Source organism: Lineus longissimus, chromosome 4, assembly GCF_910592395.1.
Source record: "Lineus longissimus chromosome 4, tnLinLong1.2, whole genome shotgun sequence".
NCBI classification, from domain to species: domain Eukaryota; kingdom Metazoa; phylum Nemertea; class Pilidiophora; order Heteronemertea; family Lineidae; genus Lineus; species Lineus longissimus.
This window is the reverse complement of record NC_088311.1, coordinates 17215594-17230426: the sequence shown is the minus strand read 5'-3', so window position 1 is coordinate 17230426 and position 14833 is coordinate 17215594. Positions and strand designations below refer to the sequence as shown.

General features: G+C 44.3%; 2 protein-coding genes across 2 annotated transcripts; both read right to left on the bottom strand.

Annotated features, from left to right (window-relative positions):
- Nucleotides 1–2782: 2782 nt before the first annotated feature.
- Nucleotides 2783–6067, bottom strand: LOC135486798 (uncharacterized). The gene has a single exon (XM_064769897.1). It carries the CDS (start codon nucleotides 6065–6067, stop codon nucleotides 2783–2785), a length of 3285 nt encoding a protein of 1094 aa, XP_064625967.1.
- Nucleotides 6068–6118: 51 nt separating this feature from the next.
- On the bottom strand, nucleotides 6119–10259 carry LOC135486795 (uncharacterized). Its single transcript, XM_064769896.1, has 8 exons — nucleotides 10251–10259; nucleotides 9837–9958; nucleotides 9444–9676; nucleotides 8729–8979; nucleotides 8400–8458; nucleotides 8116–8165; nucleotides 7405–7643; nucleotides 6119–6295 (listed from the first exon to the last, which is right to left on the bottom strand). The coding sequence occupies exons 1-8, from the start codon at nucleotides 10257–10259 to the stop codon at nucleotides 6119–6121; spliced, it is 1140 nt and encodes a 379-aa protein (XP_064625966.1).
- Between the last annotated feature and the right edge of the window lie 4574 nt (nucleotides 10260–14833).

Genomic DNA, 14833 nt, shown 5'->3' with positions numbered 1-14833 from the left:
TGCAAGACAAATGCTACGTTCACACCTAATGCGTATTTAAACCGAATTCCGTAGTGCGCTCTCCGGAATTCGGACTAGTTAGTGCGGGATAAAAATGATGAGTTCACACTGGGTTAATTCGAATCTCAATCCGCACTAACTGCGTTCAGACACAATCCGGACTCGATCGAGGCCATTGCCATCATGTTGTTCAGCCCCGGGCCGATCAAACATTGTATCCACGATGTGGCAAGGATTGTGGATCGGTCGGGTCCCGAGGACTTCATCCAAAAGGTGATGGCAGGAAAATCTGATCAAATGCATTTTCGCTACTGAAAGTCTGATTCACTTCATTTTTGTAGGGATGGTGTATTCCATTGTGTGATGATCAAATATGGTGAAAATAAAGAAATCTAATTATCCTGACTGATTTAGGAGACCACTGAATTTAAGGCTCTGTAAATATTCAATTAACTAATACTAGCAATGAGCTAAAAATCGTCATGTTTATTGAATGGGTTGAGCTGAAAACATCTGTCATGAAATATTCTCCTTCTTTTGGGTAAAAAGTACCAAAAAAATCATTTGAAAAATGCCATTTTTTGAGTGTGAAGCAACACTGGAACAGCCACTGACTAATCAGTTACTACAGCAAGTGAAATGAAACATGGACATTCTGAATTGCTTATCCATTCCTATTGTGTGGTGCTCTTCAAGCAATGAATACAGTCAGTTACAATAATGCCTATAGAAATCGTTCTATCTTGAGTAAGATTGTTATCATAATATTGTTGGTATTCACATCACATAATGAAGACCCTTTAACCACTTCCCTATACTCTATGTTCACATTTATAAGGAAAATAGTATGTAACTGCCCATATACCATGCATAGTTATAAGAGGTAAATCTTTGGGATATTTTGTCTTGAGCACTCCACATGTATATATAGAGTCTACGGGGTCTATTAAGCCTCGGCCCAGTTCAAAGGCATCCTTTGATTACCGTAAAAGCTGGAATTCAAAATATAGAAAAGATCCTGACACATTTCTGGCCAAGTGAATTGGGTCCAGTTGCTAAATGAAACATACCTGCTAGCTATCCACAATCCCTCATATTATATTCGATGAGTAACAATTCATCACAGTATCCTGCAAGTCACACTCACAATCCATCGTATTATATCCTGCAAGTCACAATCCATTGTATTATATCCTGCGAGTCACAATCCATATCCTGCGAGTCATAAACAACCACATTATATCCTGTGAGTTGCAATCCTTGGCCGTGACCTTTTCAGTTCCCTGAACTTTTCCTTTACACATACACAAGATAATTAATTGTCTAGCCGCTGTGGGTCAGAACACTCTGATTTTCCCATGGGGATGATGTACGGGAAGATGGTTGTCGTCAAGCAGCCACCACCCAATATTACCAACTGTGTCATTCTAGAAACATAACCAATGGCCAGCATCTACCCTGTCACCTCTGTGACATATAATCACTTTTGCGATTTTTTGGTTGAAGACAGGTGATGGCAATATGTTCATTAGATTCTTTCTATTGCTCAAGAGGTCAGTGTGCCTGTTGATGCCTAAGATAGTAAGGTCACCCTCAACGCAAATCTGTAGGCCATTGCCCCGTTTACCACAAATGCGGTTGCGAACTGGATGTTCACATAATAGCGGTACTACATCTAATTGGGCAAAGTGATTGTTGTACATTTTCTCAATGGTAGCATCGGCAGCAACTTCAGGCAATGTCAAATGTAGAATGTGACGCTGACCCCCCTCCATCCGAAGAGAACTGTGTCCTGCTGGACAGTCAAACTGACATGGCCATGACGTAAACAGTCCTTCCTTGAAGTGGAGATGATCCAGAATAAACATCAAGAATTCACCAGCATCCTCATACTGGGAGACGGTAAACACAGGTCTGTACAAACTCGCGTTCATGGCATTGACAAGTGGGATAACAGAGAAGGGAGATTCCTTTGGCATTGTTCGGGTTAGGACCCGAACAAGGGATAGAACATTGACTCCACACAACACAAGTGGTTTCCATATATAAAGTATATTTGTATTAGAATCGAATCCGAGCATGGAATCCGAGAAGAAGTGAAGTCCTACTAGAATCCTGGTTGAACTCAGGCTAGGGTACGCGTAGTCTTGTCTGTTCCTATTGATAATTACGATGAGAGAAGACGTATTAGATTTATATTAACCAACAGACGACGGTCACAAAAGTCTTTGACCCAGAAATATAGAATAAAGTTGAGGAAGATCTCCTTTTGGATTAGGCAGCCATGGCTGCAGGGCGCGAGTGCGCATGCCCACAGTCAGAATAATGTAAGGTTGAAAATATAGATGGCGAGAGCTCACCCAGGCCTAGTAAACGACAAAGAAGAAGAAAACCAGAACATGCCCGCCCGCCCTGACAGAGTCAATCATACAGTAGTATTCTAAGTCAGGCCAAACCCCCCCCCCGATAAACAGGTGCATTAAACCCAAAGAACGAGAACTTGCAATTATGCAATTGCATAACTTGAAATATATAGATCATCCATGATGATATTCCATAAAGTGATGTTAGATAAAGTTCATAAATGACCGGATTGTCCAACCGCAGCGTAGTGAAGCATCACACGGTAAGTAAACGGTATAACAGTATGAAAGTCCATGCGAATATTTACTGGTTATACGCAAGGGAAACCAGTATTTCCGGTAAAGTTCATATGTGAGGACCGCATTGTCCATATTATATAGTCCATCTTGGCTAAGGGACGCATGGTGGAAGAAAGCGATCAGACGAAGCATAATGGCGCAAAATGAAACGCAATGAAGTTACCAGAATTTGGCTCTAAGATAGAGCGCTTTTTTACCAAGGTTTCTGGCCATTTGCTTTCCGTCCTCGCACTCTCCTCCAGTATGCACACCTTGTTAGCCGGTCGTACGTAGGTGCCATCAGCTGTCTTGACCTTCACCGTCCGAATGATTCCGTCGTCTCCAGGGTAGACTTGGATTACTCTGGCAAGAGTCCAGGATCCTCGGGGCAGCTTATCGTCGACTAGGGTGACAAGATCACCAGCAGCAACTATCTCACCATCCCGACGCCATTTGGAGCGTAGCGTCAAGGTGGGGAGGTACTCCTTCAGCCATCTCTGGTTGACTCGGTTGGCTACCACTTGTACACGCTTCCATCTCTGGCGGCTGTTGATATCACGGTCGTCATCTCGGCAAGGTGACAGCCCCTCGGCGGCACGCCCAAAGATGAAGTGATTGGGCGTCAGGGCCTCGAAGTCGTTGACATCTTCGCTAGCGTAGGTCAAAGGCCTATTGTTGACTATGGCCTGGACCTCCACTAGAGCAGTTCTCAGGACAGCCTCGCTAACTTGGACATTAGCGATCACAGTTGACAGGGCCTTCTTCACGGATCTGACGAGGCGCTCCCAGGCACCACCGAAGTGTGGCGCTGTCGGCGGATTGAAGTACCATTCTATCTTCAGTGGCGTGACGTACTGTAGTATCTTGTGATGGTCAAGCTGTTGAAGACATCGACGCAATTCTGTATTCGCCCCGACGAAATTTGTCCCGTTATCGCTGAAGATTCTTCTTGGTTGTGATCTCATGCCAATAAATCGACGCAGGCATAGTAGAAAGTCGTCTGTAGACAGGGAATCCGCTAGTTCGAGGTGGACGGCTCTGACACTCATACAAGTGAAAAGACACCCCCAGCGCTTCACTGAAGACCTCCACTGTGTGACTACAATTGGGCCAAAGTAGTCAATCCCCGTATGGTAGAAGGCGCCAGCAGCAGCATTGAGTCGGCAGGTGGGTAGATCGGCCATCTTAGGCTGAACGGGCTTCAGGCGTTTCCTCCGACATGTAATACAATCCTTAATGACCGATCTAGCCGTGGTCCTTCCCTGTACAGGCCAGTACTTCTGTCGTGTCTCAGCTATTAGTTGTTCCCTTCCACAGTGGGCTTGTGACGAGTGGATGTCTTGTAGTAACAGCTTGGTCAGACGATTTCTCGGTAGCAGCAACTGATGCTTGGCTTCTTGATTGATATCTGCTTTCCTTAGCCGGCCACCTACGCGTAGATGGATCCCATCATGAAACGGCTGCAGTGGCGACAATGGATGCTTTGGGCTAAGCATACCATCTTCCTTTAGCTCTCTCCAGGCCTCGGGATAGGCCTCCCTTTGTGCGTGCTGTATCCACAGATGCTCAGCGTCCTCCCACTCCTCTGCTGTTATCTCTGATGATGTAATGGCCTTTACTCCAAGTCTTGGCAATTTTGACGCAAAGTTCCGGTAGGCCCTCAGGATCCACACTGTTCTTCTGACTAGACCTCGCCATGTGCTGAAATAATCCACCTTCACCAATGATGCGATTTCGAATTCGTATCGATAGATGAACTTCTCAGATTTCTCTCCTATCAGCAAGACTGAGGCAGTAGCGGCTTTCCTCACTTCAGGGTCATCAGGTTTCAGTTGGCTGTTCGGGATGACCTGTTCAGGCCAATCTTGCTCATCTTTTGATAGGAACGTTGGTCCTGTAAACCAAGCGTGTTCCATGGTCAGGTCATCAGCCTTCATCCCCCGTGAGCAATAGTCCGCTGGATTCTGGGCAGTTGGGATGTATCTCCATTCCTCAAATTGGGTGAACTCCCTTATCTCTGCCACACGATTTCCGATGAATGGTTTGAACCTCTTGCTTTCATTGCGTATGTAGGCGAGTACTGTGGTGGAGTCCGTCCAAAATATTCGTCTCGTGATATTGATTGGTTGCAACTCCCTCATCAACGTTTCAGCTAGCCTGACTGCCAATACTGCTCCCTGTAGTTCCAGCCTTGGAATCGAGAGTTGAGGCTTTATGGGCGCTACACGCGTCTTCGCTGCGAGGAATGAGCACACGATCCCTCCCCCCTCCAAAGTATAGCGTAGGAAGGCCGAACAACCGAAAGCCATTTCGGATGAGTCGCTGAATATCAACAACATGACGTTCTTGGCATCGGTGGAGAATTCTGGGTGATGACGTGGTATCTTCAGCAATCGAATCTTGGGAAGTTCTGTCAGCCACGCTGTCCATTGCTTCAACAGGTCAGCTGGGATCTGCTCATCCCAAGTGATGTTTCTCCTCCAAATCTCCTGGATCAGACATTTGGCTCTCACAGTAAAGGGTGCCAAATAGCCGCAGGGATCGAAGATACTGCTGGCAGTGCTTAAGACTTGTCTCTTAGTACTGCCCTTTGACTTGACCTCGGCGCCGAAAACAAAGTAGTCCTCTCCTACGTCCCATCCGACACCAAGTGCTCGCTGCACCCGACCGAATTCAATAGGTCCAGGGGGCGGGATGGCCCTCTCTGTCTCTGGGATGTGTTGCATGACCTCTTTGGAGTTAGAGATGAACTTGTGAACTCTCCATCCACCCCTTTTCCCCAGCTCGATTACCTCATCTACAAAGCTCATCGCTACTGTAACAGACTGGATGCTCGAAACGAGATCGTCCATGTAATAGTCTTTCAGGTAAGCTTGTATAACCATCTTGGAGAAAGCGTTGATGTTATCTTCAGCTGTGCGACGTAAGGCGTAGTTCCAACAGGTTGGGGAGTCCTTTGAGCAAAATATGTGAACAACCATCATCCAGGTGTCCGGTGGTCCGGGTGAGGTAGGGTCTTCTTTCCAAAGGAACCGCAATGAGTCAGCATCACTCCTTGGCACGTATACCTGGTGAAACATACCCTCGATGTCTCCAATCACAGCGACCCGGTATAGCCTAAACCGTTGCAACACTCCGAAAAGGTTATTCAGCAAGTCTGGTCCGGTGAGGAGGCTGTCATTTAGCGATTGACCTTGAAACTCGGAAGCCGCGTCGAAGACAACTCTAACCTTTCCTGGTTTGTTTGGATTAGTCACGCCGTGATGTGGAATATACCATGTCCTCTCGGAAGATTTCGCCTTCTCTTCTTTGGTCAGTTTCACTGCGTGTCCTTTACTGATGTAACCCTCCATGGTTTTCATATACATCCTCTTACACTCAGGATCTCTGTGAAGACGTCTCTCTAGGCTGTTGTACCGGCGCATAGCTACAGCAAAGTTGTTGGGTAATGTCAATTCATCCGACTTCCACAGCAATCAGCTATCCATGGACGGAGACCTTTGCCTGTGTAGGAAGTAGCGGTCCCACCACTGGTGATCTCGGGACACCAGTCTTGGCCCGAGAGCCTTGACGCCTTTGCGGACCTCGTCCAGCTCCATCCACTCGGTGCTGGGTTCAACAACTGCTTGTTCGTCAGCTAAATCTGGGAAAGCCTGAAATTTCAAGACAGAGATTAGGCAAGTTAAATTCAAATGAAATCTGAGTTCAATTGTCTCTTTTGATACTGCCCACATTGCAAGAGATGATTTTTCCATCCTCAGAAAGCACTAGATCCTAAAAAAACAATGTTATATAATATGTCAAGTTAAAGTAAACAGTAATTTAACCTATCTATTCAGGTACACAGTGGCTCTTCCCTTTATGAGCCGACACCTCTCTGCTATACTGAGGACACCTTCTCTATTTAAGGACACTGCCTTTGGTCCCAAATTGGTCCTTTCCATTCAATTTGACCTCTGTATGTGAGGAGCCTCATGGCCTAGTGGTCAACACTGCTGGCCACCACGCAATAGGGCCCGGGTTCGATCCCAGGGAGAACCCAGGTTCTTATTTCTGGATGAACCAGCCTGGCTTTCAGGAACTAAAATTCCTGGCTCTTCACAGTCCTTCGAATGAGACTTTAAACTGAGGTTCCTTGGTATCTGGTGTCTATGCCGGGGCAAGCTAAGACCCCACCAAGTGAGGAACATGAGTAGCTTACGTGGGCTCTATCTCTCTCGGCACGGAAGTATATCCCTGGCCACGCCAAAGTCTGACCACTAGGCCAATAAACCCAATTGGCACATAACCGCAGTGGCAGCGCAAGATACACTCATCCCGCCTTGGAGGAGGATTGCTCCTAGGAGAATGACCCCCTCCAAGTGCCAAAGAGAGAACGCAGAAGAAGAAGAAGAAGACCTCTGTATTCAGTATCATTTCTCAAACAAAGGACAGCAGTTGACTGTGGTCAGCCCAAGGGTGTCCTTAGAGAGAGAAGTACTAATGGAATCGAACCCTGGACCTCCAAGGCCCTGGACTCGGCTGAAATATAAACATGGAAAGTACCGGCAGGTCTCTTTCAACCTCCATTTTGTTGACGGTATGTCTTTATCAGGCCAATATACCAAAGGGCAAAGTAATTTAAACACTTGAGTCGAATCGCGCTAAAAGGCATCTCACGTTTGAAGTGTCTTGGTCTCGGCTTAGCTAAAAAGTAGTAGTAGTACGTGTCGTTTGCGTAGTCAGTTAATCACCAATGACAAATTTATATGTATATCTTTACCTCAAGGCATGTCATGCCTGGTCCCTCAGGGCTCCACGGGTCATCAGCCCACAGGCAATAGCGCATCCTTGCCTGCCCATCTACTTTCCTGAATTGGAACTGGTGTGGCTTGGATTGGCCACTGAAGTTGACAGGCAAGAATGAAATTATGTGGTCACGCCAGTTGAACACACTTTGTACATTATGTACTTCAATCTTAGGCGAGAATGTGTCTTTGTCCGTTAGTCTATCCATGAATTCTGAAACCATAATGTTAAGAGGAAACCTAAGACTAAGTGACTTCATTATGCCAATGTAAGCAAATACCCTAATATGTCAGTTTGCATCCTCAATCGTGTCAGAACAAATTGCCCAAGTAATGTCGCCCGCTCTTGACTCAATATTCTAAAAGGCCTTGGTCACAGGATATCGATGTTTCTAATGGAAAATGCCTTACGCCTTGTTTTGATTTTAGTGGTCCTTGGTATCGCAACCAAGGAAGTAGAAAAAATGTGTCCGCCATCTTGTTTCCCCAGTCTAAAAGTTTGAGCAGCGTTGCCACAATTAGTTAGCAAGAGAAATAAACAACTGCGGACTGTTTCCCAATTACTTTTGGGCACTACAATCTCAATGCCTCTGGTTTTGGTCTGCATTTTTGGTCGACCCGAGCGATCTTGATAGGACAACCAATTCCTCAATTCAAAAATCAGTGAAACATCAAGTCAAACTTACCATCCAGAGTATTGATATTGCCGCAGGAAGAAATGGCTGTATTGATACATCTGCAAGAAGACATTGCAACTGATAACAATTTTACCAGGATTGGTGTAGATATGATCCACATGTTTTGAATATTTCACCCATTTAACTAAGACCATAATGTTTTACCATGATGTATTTGCATGGTAATGTACACATCGCTGAATGTGACGTCCTCCGACATTTGACATAGGACATGTAGGAACACATTTTCAACAATGAGTGAATGGTCTTTTGCCAGGAAACGATCTCTTTACCTGAACATCTGATCAACATCCTCATGCGTATGACCAACTGGTAAGAAGTTCAGAGATACCTGAAAACAAGTATTTATAAGAGAACAGTTTTACTTTTCCACATTAAAAATGCAATGCACACCTTTTGCTTTTATGTTAAATAATTTTTCGCTCGAAATTAACTGCCGTTTGTAGGTCGGAAATAGTATGTTGTAATTAGAACTGATACTATTACTAGGCATGTCCCTATGTCCATTGAGTTCCTTGTCCTCTGGTCATCACATAGGGCAAAAAAAGATAGTATTGAATGAACTGATGTGTCTTTTCGGTATCCACATGAGGAAGCTTACCTCTTCAAAAACATCTATATGCACAAGGAAGAACAAGAATGAAAGAATGTAGCGATTCTTGTTCTCCCTCCAACAATTGTCCATTTGTAGATGGAGTTTGGGTTTAAAGATGCGGTGGTGCATAATTAGCAGCACATCAAGCAGGATGGAAATGGTCAAATTGGAGTCGTGAGGATACTCATTGACATCAACATAAACTATTGCGATGACGGAATCTGTGTCCTCGGTAGGCGAACAGTGAATTTTTATTCCTGAAAAGATATACAGTAAACATACACACCTATGGTGTGTGTTTCTAAAACTACAGTAAAATAAGACAAACATGAAGCCACAGACAAAGGAAGTACAATTTTGTAGCCTGATGTAAGTTGATGTTTCATACCATTTTCAGAGTGAAGGTTAGATTTAATCTAAAAATTAAAATCATCTGACAACCGTAAATTGTGATTTTGTCTTTGTTGATCTGGGGCAAGTCACCTTGCTCTGAGATTGTAACGATGTACCCCCTTTCTTTTAAATCTATAATATGTTGCTCTAGGGTGTCACAGACCTATCCAGATCTCACACAAGTGGACAACTGGACTTACCAAGTTTCAGCAATTTCGAACGCATATTTCAACTTTACTACTGCACTGGGAATAAGGGGATTTCTATTTTAATTGGACCACTATTACGTAAAAATCAAGTCTGGTTTGCATTCTTATACTTGTCTTACCTGTGATATGCGTTTTCAGTCTTATCTGACCCTTGCTTGTTTTATCTTCTGTGGTCAGATGCGGTAGATTGGTTTTATTTTGATCCATCCCATCGATGATAACTGTTGTGGTTCGGGAGATTGGGGACTGCGACTGTTCTCGAGTCTTGTGATAAACAAGGCGCAAATCACTGCAATGCAATGCAAGCAAAGATTGGTACTTTCGATGATAAAGATCAACAATCGGGGTCCACAAGGACGGTCATACAAAAACTTCATGCAATACAACATGTTGCAAAAATGCTGGAAAAATGTTGCAAATTGAATGCAGTGTCACAGTCATTGTCAATGCAATTCTTTGTCAACATGTTGCAAAGACTTTGCCAGTGTACACCTTGCTTGAATCTTACTTACCCCACAGTCTTATAATGTAGCTCAAGAGATTTCTCAACATGGATAACAACAGATTGTGTTGTTGCCGCTTTGGCAGCATCATACAGTCGAGTGCATGTAGTGCATTTTGTGAACCCATCAGGCTGAAAAGTAAGATTTAAACGCGTTTTCCTCAACTGATCTTTTATGTAATCTCGAAATCAGCTTTAAACACTGACTATAGACCCATAGGCCCTATACTTCATTAAATTGGGAACAAAGTCATGGAACTTTGGCCGCACTTTGTCTATTTTCTTGCTTCATTCCATAGCCTATATTGGATTAAGTAAAAAGAACACATTTGACAACTTCGCTGACTTCAGGTTATCATCGGGCCTGCCCTCTTCTAATCATTTACCAATTCTAGTCGTGGGGAGGATAGCAGATACGACGCACGTGAGGCATTATGGAGAATGACATTTGAAGGATTATCATCATATTCACTTTTCCACAAATGAGGCGCACACTTCCAGGGCCATCCCCCCTCTTCCAGACACTGCATAGATGCTGATATGTGATGATATGCTCATCTGCTATGTCACCATACTGCTTTCGAAATGACCTTTCAAGCCGTCGGAAAACCGAGCGTTTTGTGTAGCCCGGAAGGTAGGTAACCTTCTTATTTGGCATGTGTTCTCCCATTACAAGAAAGAAGTCCCTAACCCAGGCCATGCACAGGCCTGTTTTATATGATAGTCGTTTAGACCATTTTCTAAAATCATGTGCATTTCTATGTCCTGATCGCACATCCTTAACCACATCCTCAAGATACTTCTCAGAAATACCATGCACACTACTGCATGCCTTTAGGCACAACTGACACCCTTTTATAACAAACACTGAACCAATTCTACCAAGCTGCTGCCTTACTAAGTCTAAAAAATATTGTCTTCTACTTTCACGTCCCTTGGCTGCGATGTCATTCTGAATTTCTTTAATGTGGACTGGCGAAATTTGCAAAGCACAGGGCGAGGAACATTGACAGTTTAGGTTTTCATACAGGCCACCCATATAATTCGGTTCGTCGATCGCGTCATCACTAATATCACTAACAGTAACAGCGGAAAAACTCCATTTATCCGTTAAACTCTTCGCTTCATTATTTTCATCACTTGAACAGGAAAAATCCCATGAAAATGACGACGTAATTGGTGACAGCGGCGCCGATTCCGCCATTGTTGGAGAGCGCCAAGCATTGCTGTGCATGTGTGTATAATGTGTGTACATCAACCAGAATTGGAAAAACCCAGACGATATGACCTCGTCTCCGGGATTTCCCATTTTCGCTGCAAATGGTTTTCTCTTAAATAATCATCACAAATTTATAAGAATCAATCGGGGTTTACCAATTACTTTGCAGAATATAAAAGATCTCTCCAAATGCTTACCAGTCAGAACGGCCCCTGGTCAAAACGGCCCCCCGCTTTAATAGAGTCAAAACGGCCCCGAGTCAAAACGGCCCCGGGTCAAAATCGCCCTGGGTCAAATGGGCACCTATAGCGGCGGAGAGTGTAGGGTATCGTGTGAAGTGGGCGGGTATAGTTGAGTGTATAGTTGAGGCGGTTTAGGGATAAGTATTTTTAGCGGTGGGAACTTCGATCCTGGTTCTCGCATTGAAGACTCTTGAAGGACGGATGGGATATCAAATTCGCCGAGGGTGGGGTCAATATACTCGTCGACCACCATCTGCAGCTCTGCTTCACTTGGCATGCCGTGGTCTACGTCTACGTCTGGTGGTGGCTCGTCCTGGTGCTGCTCGGCAATATACTCGTCGACCGCCATCTGTAGCTCTGCTTCACTTGGCATGCCGTGGTCTAGGTCGACGTCTGGTGGTGGCTCGTCGTCTTCCAGTACTTCTTGATGATCTTCAGCCCATTCGTTCATGATGACCTGTAACGTGGAAGTGTTTTGCAGTGACAATCGTGTGCTCTCGCCCTGGGGCTCCCCACTAAGGCGGCTGTAACTTCTTGCCTGACACCGTTGGCACCTCCAGCTGATCGCATTCCCCAGCTTGACAGCGGCACGGTACTCTTTCTGGCTGATACCCGTGTTGCAGATTCGGTGTTGCCACTGGTCACATCCTTCGCACTGGAGGCCATGTTGTCGTCTCTTCACTTGCTTGCGGCAGGAGATGCAGGGATCCTCTTCTGTCATAGTAAGGTGTTGATGAAAGTAGCGTCGAGTTGTAGCAGCAATGAACTCTTGGAATAAACTGATGAAGATCTTGAGAATTCTGGGGGTTTATATAGTCATCGTGACGAGATGATAAAATGAACAGTACTCATTCTTGAATTAGGTCCCGTCTGTAATTAGTAATCGTTCCTTTATTGTTAATCGAAATATCAAAGAGACAGTGAATTCGCATCTCCTTTGGCATGTGATTAGTGTTCGCAATTAGCTCTAATTAGCCGCAATATCAAAGAGACAGTGAATTCGCATCACCTTTGGCATGTGATCACTGTTCACAATGAGCTCAGTCACAAGATTAAAGAGACAGTGCGATCCCTCTCCACTCTATGTGTATTTGGTCAGATGTAAAATTATTGAACAAAATAGATGTCTAGAAGTTAAAGGTAAAAGGAACCTCAGCAAATATCACGAAAAGTAGCCTTGATTAATTCCCCTTGCTTAACTAATGATCTTATATTTTTCTGTGTGATCACGGACCTGAGTAAAGTTCGATGGTGTAGACCTACATTAGCCCCACATATAGAGAATAATGTAGAGAAGATTAATAATAATAACAATAATATGGGCGAACAGGCCAAAAACCAGATAACGCAACTTCTAAGTTTTAAAAGTGCATAACATCTGCTTTCTTATCTCGTTACCACTGGTTACACGCACGCAGTAAAAAAAAAAGTTATCTAGTTCAGATAGGTTACTACCACTAAACTACCAAGGGCCGTTTTGACCCGGGGCCGTTTTGACCCGGGGCCGTTTTGACCCGGGGCCGTTTTGACCCGGGGCCGTTTTGACCCGGGGCCGTTTTGACCAGGGGCCGTTCTGACTGGATACCCTCCAAATTCACTATGGTCGCCTTCGAATATAAATGGTCGTCAATTGACAGATCACTTGAAATATTTTCTGGTGGCGAGGTCAAATATTTTCGTCTGTCACCTGCATGTACACACATCCACTGAGACGGAGCACAGGGGCACGATGGCACCTCGTCAACTTGGCCAGGAAAAAAGGTGGTGGTTTGGGGAGGATACGAAAGAACCAGGCATTTTCCTTTTTGTTAGAAACTCCCAACGAAAGGAACAAGATGGGAGATGTGATCGGGGATCACGCTTGGTCAGGAAAGGCAGAGGAACATCAAAAGGGATGTCATGGCCTGTATCAAGGATCAAATCGATATCCCCACAACAGCAACCGGAGCCATCGACTTCATCCGGACTGTCCCAAGACAATAGTCTATTGGTAAGCACAAAGCACAACAGAAAATGAAATACAGTAATAAAGGCAACAAAGCACAGTGTGAAGCCTATATCAATCAACTATGGCCTGCCCTACTGCTAGCCTAGGGCCTACCCACTCGTGTACTGTAACCAACGTTGTCGTTAGGCTGACTGCAATGTACTATAAATATAGGCGTAAGTATGTCATGATGTATTGATGTGCAATGATGTACGTGATAGATACGGTCTATCAGCAGATCAGAGATAGTTGAATTGTCATGCATAATTGCATGGTCGTCATGATGGTTGGTAGTCATGCAACCAGCGTGAATTATACTTTAGTAGTCATGCCATGCCCCCGGGCCCATGCCACGGCCATGGCACTACATCCTGACAGAGTGACTGGTCAACACATCCTGAACCTCATGGTACTGTCTTTGAACATAGCCATGCACTGCAGGCAGTAATACTTTATCATTCTTGGTATCAGAAATTACCTTGGTGGTCATTGGACATTGGTCAAGATGCTGTCACTGTCAGCATGGAGATGCACTCCTCAATGAAGTGTCTTGGTATCAGAAATTACCTTGGTGGTCATTGGACATTGGTCAAGATGCTGTCACTGTCAGCATGGAGATGCACTCCTCCATGAAGTGTCTATGTCATGTCACTGTCATTATCTCAGTCAAATCAGATAGTAAGAGCATTGAATCTGCAACAGTGGTGGTTGGAGAGGAGAGACCCATTCTGACACTATTGTGATTTCAATCTTAAGTACCGTACAACGTCATGCCAGAATCACAGATCCTATGCAATAGCAATAGACCAATATAGCAATCAATCTCTCACTCAGTCAGTCACCACAAAACCTACAGAAAATCTGCAGTATAAATGTGAGAATTTTTTTCTTCAAGTTAAATGTGTATTTGATGTGTCATTGTCACAAAGTCACCAACCTGACTACAGACTAGGGACAGGGTTCTCCTCACATTAAGGCCACTTAAAAAAAAAGTTGGTTCTCGTCCTTTTTTCTGGGAAGGGGTGGGTAGGGGAGGGATTATTTTTTTTTTTAGAATTTTTTTACCCATTTTGATTGATTTTTGGACTTGCAAATGGGTAAGAAAATGCAAGAATTCCACTTCCCTGTATCTCTTAAATGCCATCCCTACTTAAAAATTGTATCTCTGCTGGTGTATCTTTGGTATTTAATAAATAAAAATATAAAAAAATGATGAAAAACCAATATTCTGTTTGTCTCCATACCAGTGGAAATCTAGGGTCAGTGGACAAATCCACAGGACAGAACTGCACAAGGCTGCTGCCTGTACAAGACCATAAAGTGAACAACCAAGAATGATATCTAGAAAAAAAGTGTATTCAAACAAGTATTAAAAACAGAACAGAACTTATGCTGCGTTCACACTAGATGCGGATTTAAACCGTATTCCATAGTCCGCACTTCGGAATGCGGATTAAGCCCTCATTCCGAACTAGTCGTGTTCAGACACGAATCTCACTAGTCCGTATTTACCACAGCGCCATCTACAAAAGACGAATCAAACTGCTCTAGTCAGCGGT

Excerpts from the sequence above, each read along its gene's own strand:
- LOC135486798 (XM_064769897.1), bottom strand. The coding sequence starts at position 6,067 with ATGCGCCGGTACAACAGCCTAGAGAGACGTCTTCACAGAGATCCTGAG.
- LOC135486795 (XM_064769896.1), bottom strand. Across the intron at positions 8,980-9,443 it reads ACTGAAAACGCATATCACAG|GAATAAAAATTCACTGTTCG; the intron begins GTAAGACAAGTA and ends ATATCTTTTCAG. Across the intron at positions 8,166-8,399 it reads GATGTTGATCAGATGTTCAG|ATGTATCAATACAGCCATTT; the intron begins GTAAAGAGATCG and ends GTCTTCTTGCAG.